The following is a 19,330-nucleotide window of genomic DNA, read 5'->3' as shown; positions in this document are numbered from 1 at the left end:
TTGATGACCTCCAAAGAGACATGCAAAGGTGAGGCGACAGCTAACTATCACCTGTACATCACACCTGCTCTCATCTGTCTGTAAGACCAAACCAATGACTTATTTCTGATCAATCAATCACAAACCCAGCTCAGCTGTCACGCTCTTCCTATTTACAGGTGTGTTTCTACCTGTATTGAATGGTTTCTGAGGTTGTTGATGCCCTGAGTTTGGTCATCAGGATCCGGACGATGTTGAACAGGAAGACGAAGTTAATCTGAGGAGAAGAAGACTTCCAGGTTTATACACAGCTGGACTATGAGCCAAGTTACCTGTGCAGGTGTTTCTCACACACATGTGACTTCACAGTGTGTGTACATCTCTGAGTCTGATCAGGTTAGCAGGTTTCAGAGACCACATCACATGACAGCTTGTCAGCTGACGTGTCTTCTCACGTTAAACCAGACCATCTCACTCCTCTTCCTCTCTCGATAAATCATCCTCTCAGCTGTCTGTAACAAATCTGATATTTATAGACTTTATGGGATTTTACTGGTTTCTACTGTCTGATGGAGGCTTCGGCACCACTTGCTGGTCAAAGGAATCTCCAAAACATCAGCATCAGTCTCTGACAGAATTTAAGATGGACTGGCTGTGTTTAAGGAGGACTGTAGTGTTTTTAAGGTGGACTGGCTGTGCTCCTACCAGCAGGACCAGGATCATGGGGCCTTGGTAAATGTAGTCTGTATAAACTCCCGCCCTCTTTCCAAACCAGCACCTGTCAATCAAAACACAGTCACATGACTCCTCACGTTCAATATTGCAACACATTATATTTAGCAGAAGTCTTATCTGGTCACATGACCTACTTCTCATTGTCGTAGTACAGCTTCCCAAAAGCCCACGCCACGATGATGGGGAATGGAATACCTGCAGACAGACAGAGAGGGAGACGGGTGAGCAGAGAGAGGGACAGAAGGACAGGTAGACAGACAGAAAGGGGGACAGATGGACTGACCCCACCCGATGCAGATGAACATCCACTTCCTGAGTTTATCGGTTGAGTAGGTGAGAACGACGGCAGTGTGGAGGTAACAGCCTTCACCAAACATCCAGAAGAAGTTGGTCACATGGAAGTAGTTATAACCTGCCGTCACCAGCCTGCACCACACCTGCAGAGGCCAGAGTCAGCGTCACGGTCAGCATCAGTGTGTTTGTCAGTATGTGTCTGTGCGTGTGAGTGCGTGAGCACCTGGTTTTTCTCGGTAACAGCGGGATTCATTGTTAGCTGGACGATGAACCAGGTGGCGTTCCTCAGGATGAAGGCGGAGATCAGGTTCCAGTGGATGATGTTCCTCAAACAGCGAATGCTCCTGAAACACACAGACTTGAACTGATTGCCTCCTCCTTAAACACCTCCACACTATACAGTCAGGTGAGCTTTTCAGGACTGAACTTTCCGCAGCTTGTTCCTGCTGCGCTCAGTCGTTTAAACTGGATTTCATCATGTTCGCCTTTTTGGTCACCTTTGTGTTTGTGCATTTGTCCTGTTTGTGAGCAGCTAATCTCACAACATCAGACTTTTTCAGAGCAGCATCAGGAAACACCTTTCAGATCATTGCTGCCACCTTCTGGTGGTTTTAGTACATTACATTTTAACAGGCTTCAATTTGTTTTATTTAAACATTATGATGGAATATTTAACAGCAATCACCATCCCTGCATCACCCTCTCATGTTTTAATTGGAGAGCTTTCAGTTTGTTTTAAAGCTTGTTTTCATTCACATCATTTTGATAAATAAAGGACTATCAGCCAATAAGCACTTGCGAGTCCAAGTCAGCCTGCTTTCTCATTACTCTCAGGACTAATTTAGAGTCAAGTGTTAAATTAGCATTTCGTTCATCAGAAATCGTGACCGGCTTCAAAGAGGAGAGGAGCTGTGTGAAGGAGGTCATCATTGGGCTGAAGAAACGAGCATATCAGCGAGAATGCTGAGCAGTTTGTCAAGGACAACATTCAGTCAAGTGAGGAAGACTCTCCTGGAGGAAGATGCCGTGTTTCCCAGCTGTTCACCAAGTTAAGAATCACAGAGAAAATCCAGAAGCTTCAAAGCATCAATCAGGCTCAGGAACAGAAAAATCAGACTTGACAAAGTAGACCAGGCAGCAAGCTCTGGAACGGTGGACCCATGAAAACAAAACCAACCTGTGTGATGCAGAAGAGAAGACGAAGAAGGGTCTGAAGCACCAACGTGAAGTGTAGACATAGTGGAGGAAGGGCGATGGCCGAGAACAGCAAGCTTCGGCTCATTGTTCAGGTTCGCCACAGGGGGTTCAAACTGAAGTCTGAAAGACCATCAGGTAAACTGAGCTTGCCAATCAGAGGCTGAGAAGGAAAACGGCTGAAATGGTTCAGTTTAATAGGTCAGGCTGAAGATCAGGGTCTGAACATCAATCACATCCTGAGGGTGTCATTTCTAACGTTGAAAAACTCTCCCGTCTGCGAGGACCTGAATCATGTCAAAGCTACATGACGCTGGGAGCATACACGACGGTGCAGGTGTGCTGCACACCAAACACAGGTGGAGGAAACTAGTTATTTACAACTGTCTTATAATGTGCCTCTATCTTCCAGCCTGGCTTTTGCAGAGCTCTGTGGCAGGGCTGTGGTATCTGGCTCCGATGCAGTGGAGGGGCAGTGCCAGGGTGGCTGGCAGGACAGCTGCTGCCACTCAGTAATCAGACTATTTCAGTGATGCTGGGGCTCGAGAGAGGAGCTGAGTGTGGAGTGGAGAAGCAGCTGAAAAGCCAACTTCCCAACCTAAGGAAAAAGAAAGGACGTGTTGTGCAAACAAAACATGACAAAACTGTCACCTGAGGCTGCGTGGGGTCCATTCATTTCACAAGCTCATTCTACTGAAACTGCTCGATAGACCCTGGACTATCAAAAGTGGCCAACTAGTACATGGAAGAAGTGGAAAAGAGGGCTTTGCTATCCTACTCTGGAACAAGTCATTGGTTCAGGTATATGGATGACACCTGGGTGAAAATCAAATCTCAGGACGTTTCACATTTCACGGATCACATTCACTCAGTGGACCGACACATCAAAGTGGCAGGTTAGCCTTCTTAGACTGTGAGATCTCCATCAGTAATGGGGGACATCTAAAAGCTGATGTGTACCGTAAACCTGCACATACAGATCAGTATTTAAGGTTTGACTCTCATCATAATATAAGAAGAACTTTCTTTATCCCGAGGGAAATTTTTATGTCATACACATGCTCAATGCAGCAAGAGAGACAGAGGAACGGAGGAATAAGATATACAATATATACAATACTAGTATACAGTAATATACTGTAGGGTAGTGCAAATATAATATTAAATAACTCTAATGAAGTAACAATATAACTATATCCTGAAAAATAAACAGCTTAGCTATCAGTGCAGGTGATTCTAAAAGTGGCATAGTATTGTGCCAATGAATAAAAGAGAGTAGTAGCATATGACGGGGAGATGAAACGAACGTGATGAAAAACTGTTGGGTGATATTGCGCGGTCTGAATGGGAACAGAATCACTTTGTTATTAATAATCATCTACTGGAGCACAAACTGGGTGTCACCAGGACGCTACAATGCAGAGTAGGGTTGGGCGATAGGATGACTATATCAACTATCGTCAAAAGGCTGAGCCCATCAGCGATTCATTTGTTTATTTGCCCATGAGTACGTTTGCTAAGAATGATGGCGATAATAGATCCAGTCAACAGAAAAAACAATGATAGCGCTGTTGTAACAGCCCCCTCCTCAGAGAGCGCCCAAACGCTTGTTGACAGAGCTGCAGAAGCTGCTGATACTCAGCCGGATGGTGAACACGTACATGCTCATGCCAGTTAGCCGCCTTTGAGAACTTTGCTCGCACTATACGTCTGCACAAGTGGCACACTGCTTTGGTTACATCCTTAGGTTTACCTCTTTCATCCAAAATAAGCGACTTTAGTGGAGATATCATCTGAATTTCATGAGCGGGACCACTCCTCCTTCACGCCCCCTCTGGCCTCAGCCTATAAAAGCCTCCCTTCTCCAATGTGAAGAGAAGAAACGCTGATCTCATTTTCATGCCCCACCCTGCCCCCCCCTTTTTTTCTCTCTTCTCCTGTCCTCTCCTCTCTTCCTTGCCTCCCTTTATTTCTCGTTAGTACAGGGGGTTCAGCCCGGCCCGAGAGCCATCGCCAGTCCCCCTTCAAGGCCTTCCCCAAACCGCAGCACTAATCACACTTCCTCATCCCTCATTGCTCATCGTTACCAAGGGAGTGGTTAGTGAATGTGAATATTCTTTTAGTGCTGTCAGCGTTAACGCGCCGTCATTATGACAAAGACGATTAACAACTAACCTATCAGGACCGGACTGAGCTACAATCCCTGAAATGTCTCTGCCAACGTATTCCAGGCAGTTTGTCCAAAGTTTGTTCATTCTGCGCTTCAGATGGGTTGAGAGCGTTACAAATTTTAATCGCGTTAATCGTGATGACCGCATTAACGCTGACAGCCCTAATTTCTTGGGGGAAATTAGTTCGTCCATGTTTGAACTTCTGTGTTGTAAACATGTATGATTACATTGCTCCGCCCATCAAAAAGTCACCACAGGGATGGGGCAGGGATAGCTCAGTAGGTAGAGTGGTGGCCCCATGATCGGAAGGTCGGGGGTTCGACTCCACTGAACGGCTACCCTGAGGTACCCCTGAGCAAGGTACCGTCCCTACACACTGCTCCCCGGGCGCTGCATTAGTGGCTGCCCACTGCTTCACTGGGTGAATGGGTTAAATGCAGAGGAACTATTTCCCTATGGGGACTAAAACATACACATTATTATTACATTACATCGACAATTATTGGACTGACGATTGCCGGTTTACATATCGCCTAACGCAGAGCGAACACCATCCCCACAGACACAGCGGCCAGGGAAGCAGAAGGACAGCACATCAAGAAGGCCCTGAGTAAATGTGGTTATCCCAGCTGGATTTTTGTCAAAGCTGGGAAGGCTCCTAAAGAAAGCTCCAGGAGAGAAGGACAACCGCTGCCTAATCGAAAACCTGTAGTGATCCCGTACGTGTCAGGAGTATCGGAGCAGCTGAGACACATTTTCTCTAAACACTGGGTCTCTGTGGCTTTTAAACCCCAAAACACGCTGCGCCAAAACATTAGACCACCCAAAGGATCGGGTCCCCCGACACAGAGTAACATAGTGTACGCTGTTAAGTGCAGGAGGGATTGCCAGGATTTATACATCTTCGTTCGCACAGATTAATTCTGATCTTGTTTTACTTAGTAATTAATTACTGGATCACAGCTTCAGAGGTCTGTATTACAGATATAGATATATAGATACAGATAAGCTGGGTTTTGGCTTATCCAGATAACTTCAGGGTTAACCTGGGCTTTCTGTAGGTAGTTTATTACTTACTGGGAAAAACTGCCATGGTAACATGTGCTGTGACTCCAACCTTCTCTAGACCTGCTTAGGTTCCAGATTACAGATCAATTGGTATGACATCGCCACCTATAGACCAATCAGATCGCCAGAAAATAGCATCATCATTCCTGGAAAACCCCTCATTACAGTGCACTGTCTTTGTGCTTCCCTGATGATCAGTAAATAATAAACATATTGATTTTTATTCTATAGGTTTTTGTCTGTTGTCAGCAAACAAATTTACAACAGTTTTTTTCTCTCTAATATCCTATCCTTAAACAGGACCAGTGCACTGTACCTGCTGACCTGAGGTCTGAATTCAGTCATCACATCTAGCTTCAAACCTTGAACAGCAGCAATAAAAACTCAAAGTGTCCAGAGCAGGTAATGTTCTCAGTTTCCATATTTTTCAGACTATAAGGTGCAGTATCAATGAACGGATCTATTTTCATACATAAGGTGCATTAAGCGAAACAAAAAGTGACTGATAGCCTTAAGTCTGAAATCTACTTCATAAGCATGTAGCATCCTAACAGCTAGGTGTTCCAGGTGTGCCAGGTCCTTATACACACACCATAATATTACGTTGAAGCACAGTACGTATCACTCCACGAGGCTCCTGACTATGGTAGCCGTGATGCTCCGACAATCCATCAAGCGGTGCGGCTTTGTAGCTTACCAAAGTCATATTAAAACATTTCTTGACAGATTTTTGAGCGCCGTGTACCACATAAAATTGGTTTGAGGTCAGTAAGCACAACCAGAATTCATACTTAAGACGCACTGTCGATTTATGGTCGATAATGGTGTTGTCACAGGATGTGCATGTGGTGTTCTGCTTCATTCAGACATGATGCTGAGTCTCGCCACTCTGCTGGAAACATGGAACACACACCTGAACACCTGCTCGGCCAATCATATTCATTCACTCTGATCTGATTTCCACGCCTCCTTCATCGGGCTGTGGGACAGGAAGCTACAATGTTTCAGTGGTTCCAGCCATCACCTTGGAAACAAACAGCAGCACTGAGCGTGCTCAGTAATAAACTATCACCTGGAATTCAAATGTTTGCGTGCACTAAATTGATTAAGAATTTTCTGTGGCACGTATCTCACCCTTTTTACTACAATGTTGCATTTTATTTGCATACTTCGCTGTTCTTTAGAGATTTTTTTTATCACCATGTTGTAACATCAGGTTGCGCTCACAGAGATTATTTTCTGTGGAAGAAGAGTCATGTGACCCACGAAATGCCCCTTTGTGATTGGTCAGATGCCCTCCATGTGAATGTGCAGGATTAGTGAGTTGATAACTAGCTTTGTGTGAGCGCCATTGTAAAGGTGAGTCCAGATGATGGAAGGATATCATGGGTTTGTTTAATCTTCTTCATGGTACAGTCACCTGCATTACCCTCACCGTCCACAAGGGGGCTGGACCTGTGCTCCTTTCTTTGTGAGGATGCGCATAACTGATCCTTTAACCTGAACCAGGAACTGAAGCTTAACCCTTCAGCTGTCCTCACAGCAAGCGTGCGACATGTCTTCAGACAGGTGTACACACAGACAAACAGGTGCATTACCTGAGCCTCATGAAAAGCGTGAAGGCAAGCAGCAGCGCTCCCAGAGAGATGCAGTGGCCCAAATAGTTGATGATGACAGCCACCTGATAGTGAACTTTACTCTTCCTCTGAAACAGGAAGTAGAGCGAGAAAGGACAACCTGTCAGATCTGACCCATGACTCCAGAAACAACCAAGCAGTTCAACAGTTTCATGTTTTCATCTTTATTATAAAATTCTGAGCTCAGTCTCCCCCCATCATGAAAATGTCTGAAAGAGTAAAACTAGAACAGGTTCAAAGGTCATGGAGAAAAGGCCCCGCCCACTGAGCTCACATTTTTCCTGCTCCTCTAGATGAAGGTACAAAGCTGAAGGTTTATCTTAATCAGTGAAACAAAGGAGGAAAGAGCTTCAAAGAAGTCCCACCCACAGTCAGGTGACCCAGCAAAGGCCCCACCCTCCCATAATCCACCAGCACAAGTATCATGTTCTAATATGTGTAAATGGGATATTTCTTCAATATGTGCTGGAATGAAATCAATCAGCCAATCCATCAACTAGTAAACATTCTTCATAAACAGCTCCCTGAGACTCGACCACAGCATATCTGAGGTCATGTCTTTGACCTTTGATCTCTCCTTGGATCCTATAGTCTTGACCTATAAAAAAATAATTCCCACCTGGTTGGTGAAGGTTTTTATCTGGAGCTGGTGAAGGAGCTCATGTTCTCTAAGACCGCTGTAGCAGTGGTTCTCAAACTGTGGTATGCATACCACTGGTGGTATGTGGGCTCCCTCTAGTGGTATGTGGGAGGTCTCCAAAAATTTTTTTAAGATTAAATAATATACAATACCATGTTCTGAGTGAGGGATTTAAGATGAAATGAAGACAGAAAACTAAACAGCAGTGACGTTTGTAGGGTTACTGAAGTTTGGATGGGTTAGGAACAAATGCAATTGCATGGCAGGACGCTGTACACGGACCAAACTTCAGTCAGGAGAACAACTGAACAATTGAGATAACCCAATTCAAATTCAAATTTTTATTTGTCACGTACACAGTCATACACAGTACGATATGTAGTGAAATGCTTGGACAACTGCTCGTGACCTAAAGAAAACAAAAAAGGAAAAGGCTATGAATAAGATAGGAAATAAATATGAAAAATTAAAAAGGGTAAATTTAACTAGGAAGGAATAAAATATAAATTAAGGTTAAAAATGAAATAACTGTACAACACAAATTAGAATGAAGGGTAAATTTAACTGGGAAGAATAAGATAAAATATATAAATTAAAGTTGAAAATAAAATAACTGTACAACAAAATACACAATATAGAACTATATAAGAATGTATGAAGAAATCTAAATATAAATAAATATATACACAATAACAGCAGCTGTACAAGTATTAACCGGAAATGAAGAATATAGTGACCAGTGTTGTGCAAAACCAAAGTCCAGAAAGTCCAGTGTGTGTGTAAGAACCATATGTGTGGGTCAGTACTGTGTGGTGGTGTGATTGAGAGACCGTATCGCCACAATACGAGGTTAGTTTAGGTTATGTTTCTGTTCAGAGTCGCAGCTTTCACATGAGATGCTGAGGTGTAACGGGGGTCATGCCCTTTACAAAATCTATCCAATAATCAGTTTACAATCACATCCTTTCTCTGTGTGCATGTTTCCATAGCAACATGTTGTTTTCATTTAGATGATTAAAAATTATGCCAAACGTGTAATCAAAACAACTATGTGTTTGTGCCGTAATAATAATGAACAGTTATGCAACTTTCCTTTCATGCTCAGCCTCGTTGCACTGTAAACACACACGCACACCTTGCTTGTTAATTACGGTCTGTGATTGACCAGCAGCCAGCTCTTCTGGCCAATCACAGGAGAGCAGGAAATGGGTGACAGATTGTCTCAGTGGGAGATGCTCTCTCCTCTCTCTCTCTCTCTTTCTCTATCACACACACACACACACACACACACACACACACAAAGCAGACCACATGACATTACATATGGACTTATAGACACACACACGTTGTTCTTTGTGCCTTTGTGAGGACCCCAGGGAAACGCTGCCCACAGCAAATGGACCAGCTTCCCACCTGGACCTCAAAGGGATCTGCCCCCTTAGTGCTCACACACACAGAGGCTCCAGATGGTTCTCGCTCTCTGAGGACTCATTCACACTGACGTTTGATCACTCATGTTCTCACACTTGTCACTGACTGTTTCAGTTTATTCTGTGTGTGTGAGAGGGTGTGTGGATCAGGAGAATGCAGAAAACTTGTTAAAATCAAACAAAGGTTACAAATCGATGCTGTGTGGCTGAGAGGGCAGAAATCATGCTTCAGTGACTTCCTGCCACCTGCAAACACCTGAGCTCTGTATTAAGCAGAGTACATTCCAGCTTAACTCATCGGTTCTCATCTCCATGGTAACTAAAGCTGCAGAAGTAACCTGGTATAGGTCATGTGCTAGATTAGAGATCAGTAGGTCTGCTGAAGGTTCATGGTGATATGAGGAGCTTGGTAAAAAAAGGTCTGGACTTTAAGTTTCTTGAAGGTGTTTCATCCAAGAAGCTTCTTCAGTTCTAAGAGCAAATGATGCAGAGTCACCAAGGGGGTCGCTGACCCACTATTGATCAGTGAGTATAGGGGTGGGATTTAATAAGTTTTCTTCATCCCACTCCTTTTCAGGTAATTTTTGTTTTTGTTTTGTGCACTTTATGTTCAATATATGTATTTCTGTTGTGCCTGAAATGAACAAATAAATGAATGAATCTATCTAATCACATGAGCCAAGGTGTGAAAACAGGTGTGGGTCACTACCAGCCGAGGTTGTGAGACCTTGCCCCACCCTATCATGTGATTTCCTCAGGTGAAATGACCCAGGATGTGAGTGGGCTGTTGTCAATAGGAAAATTGTACTTAGTAGTCAGTATAATCTTTTAATGGTGTAAGTTTGCATATGGTAGAATACTGCATGTAATCATTTGTGTTTAGAAGTATATAGTTGGTGGCATATTGAAAGAATGTCTCATCCTAGGAGGTCTGTGACATTCCAGGGTGTTCTGGCTTCACCCCCACATCCTAGGAGTATGGGAGAGGTCGTACCTTGTCTTATTGTTTTACGGTAGGATTAACGTAGCTATATCTGTTCTAGTCTAAGTGCTTTTTGTTTAGATGAAGTCGTTTATGGGGTCTCACACACACACACACACACACACACACACACACACACACACACACACACACACACACACACACACACACACACACAAGCACCCACTGAAGTATAAATAAAGACCGGGGCAGTTTCTCAGTGCGAGTCCCAGTTCTGGAGACTGCCCTTGCTAGCAAGAAGTTCTGTGTGTTTCTCTTCTCTGAGTCTCTACTGAAGAAGTGCTTTAGAGTATATCTCTTAACAGCTGTAGCGTCCAGATTACTTACGTAGTCAGCTAATCCGTTCAACTGATATAAGATGCGGTAAGCTGAACAGAGCTTCAACCGTCTGTTTGTTGAAAAATAGTAATGGACCGCATTTACTTGTTAGTAACTGTAATGGCGTTGTAACGACAGGAATAGTAATTAGTTAGATTACTCGTTACTGAAAAAAGTAACGCCGTTAGTAACACCTTACTCCCTGCCGGTAACTGATGCCCTCAGGGGTCGGTGCGTTGGTATGTACCAGCTCACTCCCGGTGGCTACTTGGCGGGTCCTGGTGCCTCTTCCGGGGCAAAGGGGGCCCTCGGGCCTCCGGCCTCTGGGCCTGCGGCTCGGCTCACTCTGGCACAGCTGGCGGGCACGCCAGTGCAGCCCCCTCTGGTTTCTGCTCCGTGGCTACTGGGTGACCCCTTGTCTGGGGCTCTCCTCAGCTCTTCCCAGGAGGGTGGCATGGATGCCCCCCTGGTGCTCCTCCTTGGGCTCTCGCACTCTGGGGCCTCTACATGTCTGGATCTCCTCCATGCCAGCTTCATGCCCTGGGGGCGGGGCTATGGCTCTCTACACCCTCTTGCAGACGATTACATGGGGAAACCTTTTGAATACAAGTGCGCTGATCCACACAGGTGTGCACACAGGTGTTCACTGTTCATAGACATAAACTACACCTTTCTTGGCTGCTACCTCAAAGCACATTGTGCGCTGTCGGTCCTGCTTGCTGCACAACAACATTCAATATTTAGTATTTACTGCAGTTTACACGTAGCTAGATTAACGTGATGGTGTTGTGTTTAGTATGTTGCTCTGTTTTTTTTGCTTGTTTTCTCTTCTTTTTCTCTCAACAGGTGATCCAGGAGATTTTTTTCTCTTCTTTCTCTTTTTAGTGCCCTTTCTCACTGTCCCTCTTCCCTTCTGTTTTTCTTTTCCTTCATCTTTCTTTCTCCCTTTCCTATCCTCTAGTCATGTCTGTCCCATCTGTAACAACTGAAAATAAAATATTATAAACAATAACAACAGAGGTCGATCAAATACCAATACGGCAAGGCCGTGATGATCCACTTGGCAAAGTAAATCCATTGGGTATCCTTGTTGGTCTTCAGACAACAATTCTGACGGCTAAAGAACCAAATGGGACAGGCCAAAAAAACGTTACTTGTAACGGCGTTATTCCCATCACTGGTTATGGCGTTAATGTCATATTAATGAGATTAACGCTGACAGCACTAGTGGGAACACAACGAATATGACTGCACATTTACGCCGACATCATCCTCGTGCAAAGACAAGTGGAAGCAGACAAAAACAACAAGCACGCATGCTTTACCCGAGTCATTTAGACAGCCGTTAGCACGTGATTCTCCTTATGGGGACCTGATATGTTTAATATGCTGCTGAGAATATAGCCCAGAAGAAGCGTATAGTATAGCTTTTATTTTGGAAAGAGACATTTCTCTGTAATAAACTCTCTTTTCCAAAGATGAGTGATTCCTCCATCAGATAGATTTTTTTATTATTACTATTATTTTGTTGTTTCAGCAACATTAAATTTAAAAACTGTACTTGAGTTAAAATATATATTTATAATTTTAATAAATGACAAATTAAAAAGGCATGAACATTTTTTTGTATCGAAAAAATATCGAACCGTGACACCAAAGTATCGAACCGAACCGAACCGTGAATTTTGTGTATCGTTGCACCTCTAATACATATACATAAATACTAGGGGTGCAACGATCCAATTTTATAAAAATAAAAATTGGATGAAGCTGTCTCTCAGTCTGCTGGTTCTGGCCCCGAGGCTCTTCAGTCGCCTTCCTGGTGGCAGCAAACTGAAGAAGCTGTTGGACAGATGGGTGGAGTCACTGTGATGCAGAGGCTTTTCCAGATGAGGCGGGTGCAGCAGATGTCCTGGAGGGAGGGAAGAGAGGTACCCACAATCCTCTCTGTTGCTTTCACTACCTGTTGTAACTTTTCCAGCAGGGCCCAGTGCAGGAGTCATACCACACAGTGATGCAGCGGTGAGGATGCTCTCCACGGCGCCTCTGTAGAAGGTGCTCATAATGGGGGTTGAATCTCTCGTTGTCCTCAGTTTGCAGAGGAAGTAGAGTAGCTGTTGGGCTTCGCTGACCAGTGATGCTGTGTTCTTGACCAGGAGAGATCTTCTGAGATGTGCACAGCCAGGAACTTGGTGCTGCTTACCCTCACAGGAGCACCATTGATGGTTAGTGGGGTGTGCAGGGTGTGAGCTCTCCTGATTTCTGTGATGATCTCCTTGGTCTTCTCCACATTCAGGGACAGGTTGTTGTTGCTGCACCACTCAGCCAGATGTTTAACTTCACTCCTGTAGCAGGCCCTATCGTTGTTGCTGATGTGACCTACCACAGTTGTGTCGTCTGCAAACTTGATGAAACGGTTGGAGCTGTGTGATGGTGTGCAGGCATGGGTCAGCAGAGTAAAGAGCAGGGGGCTCAGCACACATCATTGGGGAGCCCATGTACTCAGTGCTATTGTGCTGGAGGTGATGCTGCTGACCCGTACTGTCTGCTGTCTTCCTGTCAGGAAATCCAGCAGCCAGTTTCACAGTGAGGTGCTGATGTAACAGTGTTTATGTGGTATTATTCCACTTGCCACAAATGTCAGTGTAATGGGGAAACAGCCCCCCCCCCCCCTCAGTGTGGCTGGTTAGGTGAGGCTGGCTGCAGTAATCGCTGCCAGTCTGCCGTAGCCATACGAGAGTGTGCTGTGCGGAGTGGTGTGTGGCGAGCTTTTGCACTGATAAAACACCGTTGTTTCCATTCAGGAAATAAAGTGGCAACGATCGATCAGAGACTCCTTGTCTTCTTAAAAACACAAAGCAGAGTCGAGGAGTTGGTTTGGGCCGAACTGTTGCAGCGGGGTGATGCAGAAACCGGTTATACTGATCCCAGCAGATCCAGTTTAAACCACTAAATGAGAAGGTGTTTCCAAACTTTTTCCTGTTTCTCTTAAATATGTACCTATATATATATTGTTAAAGTGAATTGTTAAATGTTTTATGCTTACCACCTCTACATTGTTTCAAACTCTGTGTTCAAAGGCCCTCCCCCCCAGCCTCTCGAGGTTCTGGGGGGAGGCTGCAGTGTTTTATCACAAGCTCATCCCATGTGAAGATTCTGTTTGATGTTTGCTAACCTTCCTGCCCTTTTTATGGTTTCACTGTGTTGTGCATATGGTGAACCAATTAGGGCTGCCACAAACAATTATTTTGATAGTCAACTACTCACCAATTATTTTTGCGGTTAGTCGACTAATCAGATCATGCATCCGTTGGACGTAAAACGTACAGCTTATTGCACCAGCAGCATCTGCTCTTATATAACTATCATTAGCTTACATCTTTAAGTGTTTAAGGTGCTAACTAACAATAAAGACAAGATGATAGTTTAGTAAATTTGAATGAAATTTGCAGATTGTTTCGGTGAAGTTTAATAAACTCCTTGCTATCTAAAATATAACAGGACACCGGAGTAAATTCTGGAGCATCTCACACTTCTGATAATCAGCTGTCTGCTTGACGTTTATTCCGCTGTGTAAAAACTATAACTTTAATCTCAGCCAAACCGATTTACTCAGGAACAAATAAAATACTAAAAAAATATATCATGTTTAACCTGAGTAGCGAAAGACGGCGGTGAGTTTGAAAACGATTTGCCGGGAGTCCGCTGTTCTCACGGCGCTAGTGAGCCTAGCCCCCGGCTAGCTATCAAGCTAGTGGGTAACAGACGTCTCCGAAAACGTCGGAGCGCTTTTGAAAATATGCGGTGTCTTGATAAACTGAGCAGATATTTGAGGTTTACACAGCTACATTCCAGCCTGAAAATATGTTAAACGTTTATTTTGTGACCCAGAAAGAATAATAAGAGTAACATTAAAACTAACTAGCTGCCGCCATTGTTGGAAACTGAGCTGGGCCGCGCTATGAATTCTGGGACACAGCTTCTTCTTCTTCTTCGGGGTTTAACGGCAGCTGGCATCCTTGTACATGCAGTGCTGCCATCTTCTGTTTCAGTCCGTTATTACACTCTTAAATCCTGCTATTATTCCTGCGTCTTTTGTGATCTTACAAAGCTTTAAACGACGCGTCGACTATTAAATTAGTCGTCGACGATTTTGATAGTCGACGTAATCGTGACTAGTTAAGCTAATCGTGGCAGCCCTAGAACCAATACAGGAATTGAACCATATATTGGGTGTGGGGGAGATTACCCCCTTTATGACCAAGGATGTTGTGATCAGGAAGTCACGCACACAGACACACACACACACACACACATTCTTGCACATGCATACACGTGCACACACACACACACACACACACAGTGCCTTGTCTTTGTAACCATTGGGGGGTTTTACGGTGGGAGGTACTTGTGTTGTGTTGTATTGTGTACTGTAACTATCATGGGAATAAATAGCTGCGAGGGAAGCTACTCTTTGAAGGATTTGGGCTAGAGACAGGTGAGGAGCTGGTTCTGACCAAACTTCCCTTGTTAGCGGGTAAAAAGCCGGTTGAAGATGTTCTGTCTTGTTTTCCGTTCTTCATGAGGAATAAGTCTCTAAACTAGCGGGGCATGTGGAAACACAGACCCAACATATATGTGTGTGTGTGTGTGTGTGTGTGTGTGTGTGTGTGTGTGTGTGTGTAGGTATGTGTGTCATGCTCTGATGACACCAGTATATAAGCCTGAGGCAGACAGACATACGGGCGGGTGGTATGAGCATTCTGATGTCATCAGACAACACTCAGAGTGAATCTAAATCCAATATTGATGAGAATATCAGAGAAGACCATTATCACCCAGCAGACGTGTGAACACACACAAAGACACACACACACTGAAAGTGTTTTCCTGTCCCATGTATCATCTGGGGACGTAGTCGTCCTTGGTCTGTCAGAGTAATGACAGAGGGTGGGCGGAGCTTTAGTGATGTCACATCGTTACCCTCATTTTGGGCCCAATAACAAACATACGAGTGAAACCTGCACTAACTCCTTTTAAACTGCCACACACTGATCATGATTTCCTCCTTTAAAAGGACTTGTGCATTACTACCAAACATCGTGTTAGTTAAGGCTCTGTTCGGGTTTACGAGCTCATCAGTAATAGAAACACGGTCAGAGCATATTGATCAGTGATTGGCGTTGGTGCTTCTCACCAGGACGATGATCTCGGTGCACTGGCTGTAGTTTCCTCGAGCCGCCCAGCTGCCGTTCACCTGACACTCTCTGTAGACCCGATCTGAACACAAACATCAACGCGTTACTGTCAGTACAGGTAAAATACGAGTCACATGACACGTGAGTCACAGAGCTACAGGTTAAAAAAGCTGATCCCACCCGTGCTCACAAAGTCTGTTTTTTCTGTCAGCCTGTCCAAGTAATGACCTGAGCCGTGAAGCCTTCAGTCGAGTTAAACAGTTTTCTGACAGATGTGAACCACAGAATCCAGCTGCTCTCTTATGAAGCGCTTAACTAAAACAACACGTCCTGATGTCAAACAAATGATGACTTTATTCAGCTGTAAAGTCATAAACAAAGTTTTCTTTTTTCCATTACAGCTCGTAATAAAGTGGTAATAGCAGGCTAACGAGGGCTAAACAAGAACGTAATACTGTGGTATTTTGTAATTTACTATCAAATTAGTACTAGTACCAAAGTTATTTGGTACTAGTTGTTTTGCATTTTTGCATTTTTGTACAGCACTTTGGTCATCGTTGCTGTTGTAATCAAATGTGCTATAGAAGTAGCAAATATGTTAACAGTTGAGTAATATTACCCTGAAATGTATGTAACAGGGCCCGAAAACTGGAGTTAATACTGTGGAAATAAAGACACTCCCACGAGACAAAACCAATTAGTAATAGAAGTAATAGTAATTTTTGAATTAACCCTACTTAGTCCCAAAAGGTTGCTTCTGTTCACCTGAGACTGGAGAAGCCACCTGATGATGATGAAAAGTTTCTCCCAGACGAACAGAATTAACTTTTGGGATTCCTTACCTGGATGAGTGAGCAGACAACCCTCCAGCCTTAGGTTCCTGGTATTCTGCTTTGCAGTAATGTAAATATTGTGTTTAATAAAAAATGAAGTTGAAAAATCTTTTTTTCATCTTTTTTTCATGCCTAAAGATGAACAAAAAACCTGATTGAGGTTGTTATAATTCATGCATGAAAAGGTTAATAATAAGTAATGATTGAATGCAGTGAGACGGTGTAAGGAGCTCGGAAAGAAAAGCGTCTGGACCTCTTTAAGTTTCTTGGAGACATTTCATCCGAGAAACTTCTTCAGTTCTAGTACCAGCCAGTGGAGAGACCCAGATATTAAGCCCTATTGGGACTTGTCCTTGTCCTGTCCCACTATTGATCACGTGCCTCGTGAGGTGGAGCATCAGGTGAACCAGAGGAAAGCTGCTGCTAACCCATTCACAGAGAGGTGGAGAATGGCTGCAATCACAGCATTGTACGATCGTGACAGATGTACCCTTGGGCCCCCTCCTCGATTCAGAGATGGTCTTTCCCATTTCATGTAAATGGCCTCCTTGACTCTGCCCTCAAACCAGCGTAGACTGCAGGGCCCTGGCCTGACGAGGTGGCTCTTCTGTTTGGTTGTTTAGTTTTCCGCGATGTATAAATCCTTGATTTAGATCCTGGAACTGACCTCCCAGCCCATTGTTCCTTGAGTGGGCTGGTTTCAGTCATTATGCAAACGTACTGTTTATAAGATTGAAACCTGCAGTCAGCTGAGACTGAAGAAGTCACCTGGATGAGTGATGAAACGTTTCTCCCACAAAACGCTACGTCCAGATGAACAGAATCAACATTTGGAGACTTACTTTGGAATGTCTCTAACAACCATAAAGTTCCATATCTGGTCCATCTTCTCAACGATTTCCTGGTCATATCACCTCTCCAGCTCTTGAGGTATCCACCCTGAAGTCAATTTTCACTGAACTTGGCGTTCCATTGTCAGAAGAGAAACAGGAGGTTTTTTTTGGCGTAACCCTTGACAACATTTAGTTCCAGGCTTCTTTGTTCAGAGAAGTATTAATGTCACATTAATTGTATCAATCTCGTCCTTCAAAACTTTCTCCTTGTTCCCTCTTGTGCTAAAGGACTGCTGCTCTTCCTGTTGGACACCTAAACTTTGCTCTGTGCATAATTGCTACCACTTGCGGCATCTAAACCATCAGTCCTTGCCATAATCGCTCTGGCAACGTCTCGCTCACAGGAATGGCATCACTTTCGTTTTGATGATCAGTTGTCCCACCCTGACCACATTCAGCTCTAAACAGATGTTGCTCCTTCATCTATCTGCATTGGTGGTTATTATGGCAGAAGGTGGTTCTCTTCAAAATCAGCTCATGTCTAAGCCCCCATGGTCCGCTGACCAATTACCTCAACCTTAGAAAATTCCAGCACACCTCACCTTCAAAAACTGTTTATCATTGTGTTTATCCACGTTTCTACCAGATCCTGGTTTCTTTCACACTTTCATCAAGTTCTCTCATTGTCTGGAGTTTCTCCTAATCTTTTCTCTGGCCATTCCTTCTGCATCAGTGCAGCAACACCCGCTTCTAGCAAAGGAATCTCTGACCATGGGTAGGCTTGTAATTGGCCGGTCATTACAAACCTACCAATTGTATATTTGCAAGAATCTCCAAGACCTTTGTAAAGTTCAATTCAGTTCAATTCTATTGCCTCAAGGCACTTCATTACTACTTTTAGGGGGTTTCCTTCTTTGGGGATCCGCCGAGTAGCTGCTGTCAGTCCACTATGAGGCCTTCCCCAAACTGCAGCATCAGTTCACAATTCTTCAGCATCTGTTGTCAGATCTAAATGAGGATGTGGTCTCAGCTAGTGAAATACCCTAGTTAGACAAGTAAACCAGCAGTGCTCTAATACGGTGATATAAAATGGTAAATGGCCTGTATTTGTATAGCGCTTTACTAGTCCCTAAGGACTCCAAAGTGCTTTACGCATTCACCCATTCACACACACATTCACACACTGGTGATGTCAAGCTACACTGTAGCCACAGCCACCCTGGGGCGCACTGACAGAGGCCATATGGTCCTACAAGGTCATTAAGATAAGATGGGGCCTGATTATTTAAGACCTTGTATGTGAGGAGCAGGATTTTGAATTCTGGATTTAACAGGAAGCCAATACAGGAGAAATCTGCTCTCTTTTTCTAGTCCCTGTCAGGACTCTTGCTGCAGCATTTTGGATTAACTGAAGACTTTTCAGGGAGTTTTTAGGACTTCCTGATAATAATGAATTACAGTCGTCCAGCCTGGAAGTAATAAATGCATGAACTAGTTTTTCAGCGTCACTCTGAGACAGGATATTTCTAACTTTAGAGATGTTGCACAAATGGAAGAAAGCAGTCTTACATATTTGTTTAATATGTGCGTTGAAGGACATGTCCTGGTCAAAAATGACTCCAAGGTTCCTCACAGCGTCACTGGAGGCCGAGGTAATGCCATCCAGAGTAAGAATCTGGTTAGATACCATATTTCTAAGATTTTCAGGGCCAAGTACAATAACCTCAGTTTGATCTGAATTTATTTAAATTAGGAACAGCATTTCATCCACAGTTATTCCCTCTGACATGTCTGCTCCCTGACATCGATAAACCAGCTCAGGTTCTGGATCTGGTTCTGGGTCCTCAGACTCACAGCTCACAAACAGAACTGGACCTCATCATCCATCAATATCTCAATCAATCATTATTAGAGAGAACTGATCAGAATCTGAAGACAACACAACCCAACTCAACTCCAGTGTAACCATGGCAACTACTGAGCTGTCATCAGGGCCT

General features: G+C 44.0%; 1 protein-coding gene across 1 annotated transcript in view; it reads right to left on the bottom strand.

The window, feature by feature from the left end:
• The window catches only part of crhr1 (corticotropin releasing hormone receptor 1), a 28,388-nt gene that overhangs the window by 1,011 nt on the left and 8,047 nt on the right, over positions 1-19,330 (bottom strand). Inside the window, exons 5-11 of the mRNA XM_085272416.1 lie at positions 15,667-15,749; positions 7,040-7,146; positions 1,232-1,352; positions 998-1,151; positions 849-909; positions 685-757; positions 171-256 (exon numbers count right to left, since the gene is read on the bottom strand). Coding sequence (XP_085128542.1) covers positions 171-256; positions 685-757; positions 849-909; positions 998-1,151; positions 1,232-1,352; positions 7,040-7,146; positions 15,667-15,749 — 685 coding nt within the window. The remainder of the gene's footprint in view (positions 1-170; positions 257-684; positions 758-848; positions 910-997; positions 1,152-1,231; positions 1,353-7,039; positions 7,147-15,666; positions 15,750-19,330) is intronic.

Source organism: Mchenga conophoros, linkage group LG4 (genome assembly GCF_057382185.1).
Source record: "Mchenga conophoros isolate Kocher_MC1m ecotype Shallow Benthic linkage group LG4, M_conophoros_male_GT1.1, whole genome shotgun sequence".
Taxonomy (NCBI): domain Eukaryota; kingdom Metazoa; phylum Chordata; class Actinopteri; order Cichliformes; family Cichlidae; genus Mchenga; species Mchenga conophoros.
Note: the sequence above shows the minus strand (reverse complement) of the source record. Positions and strands in the feature narration are given on the sequence as shown.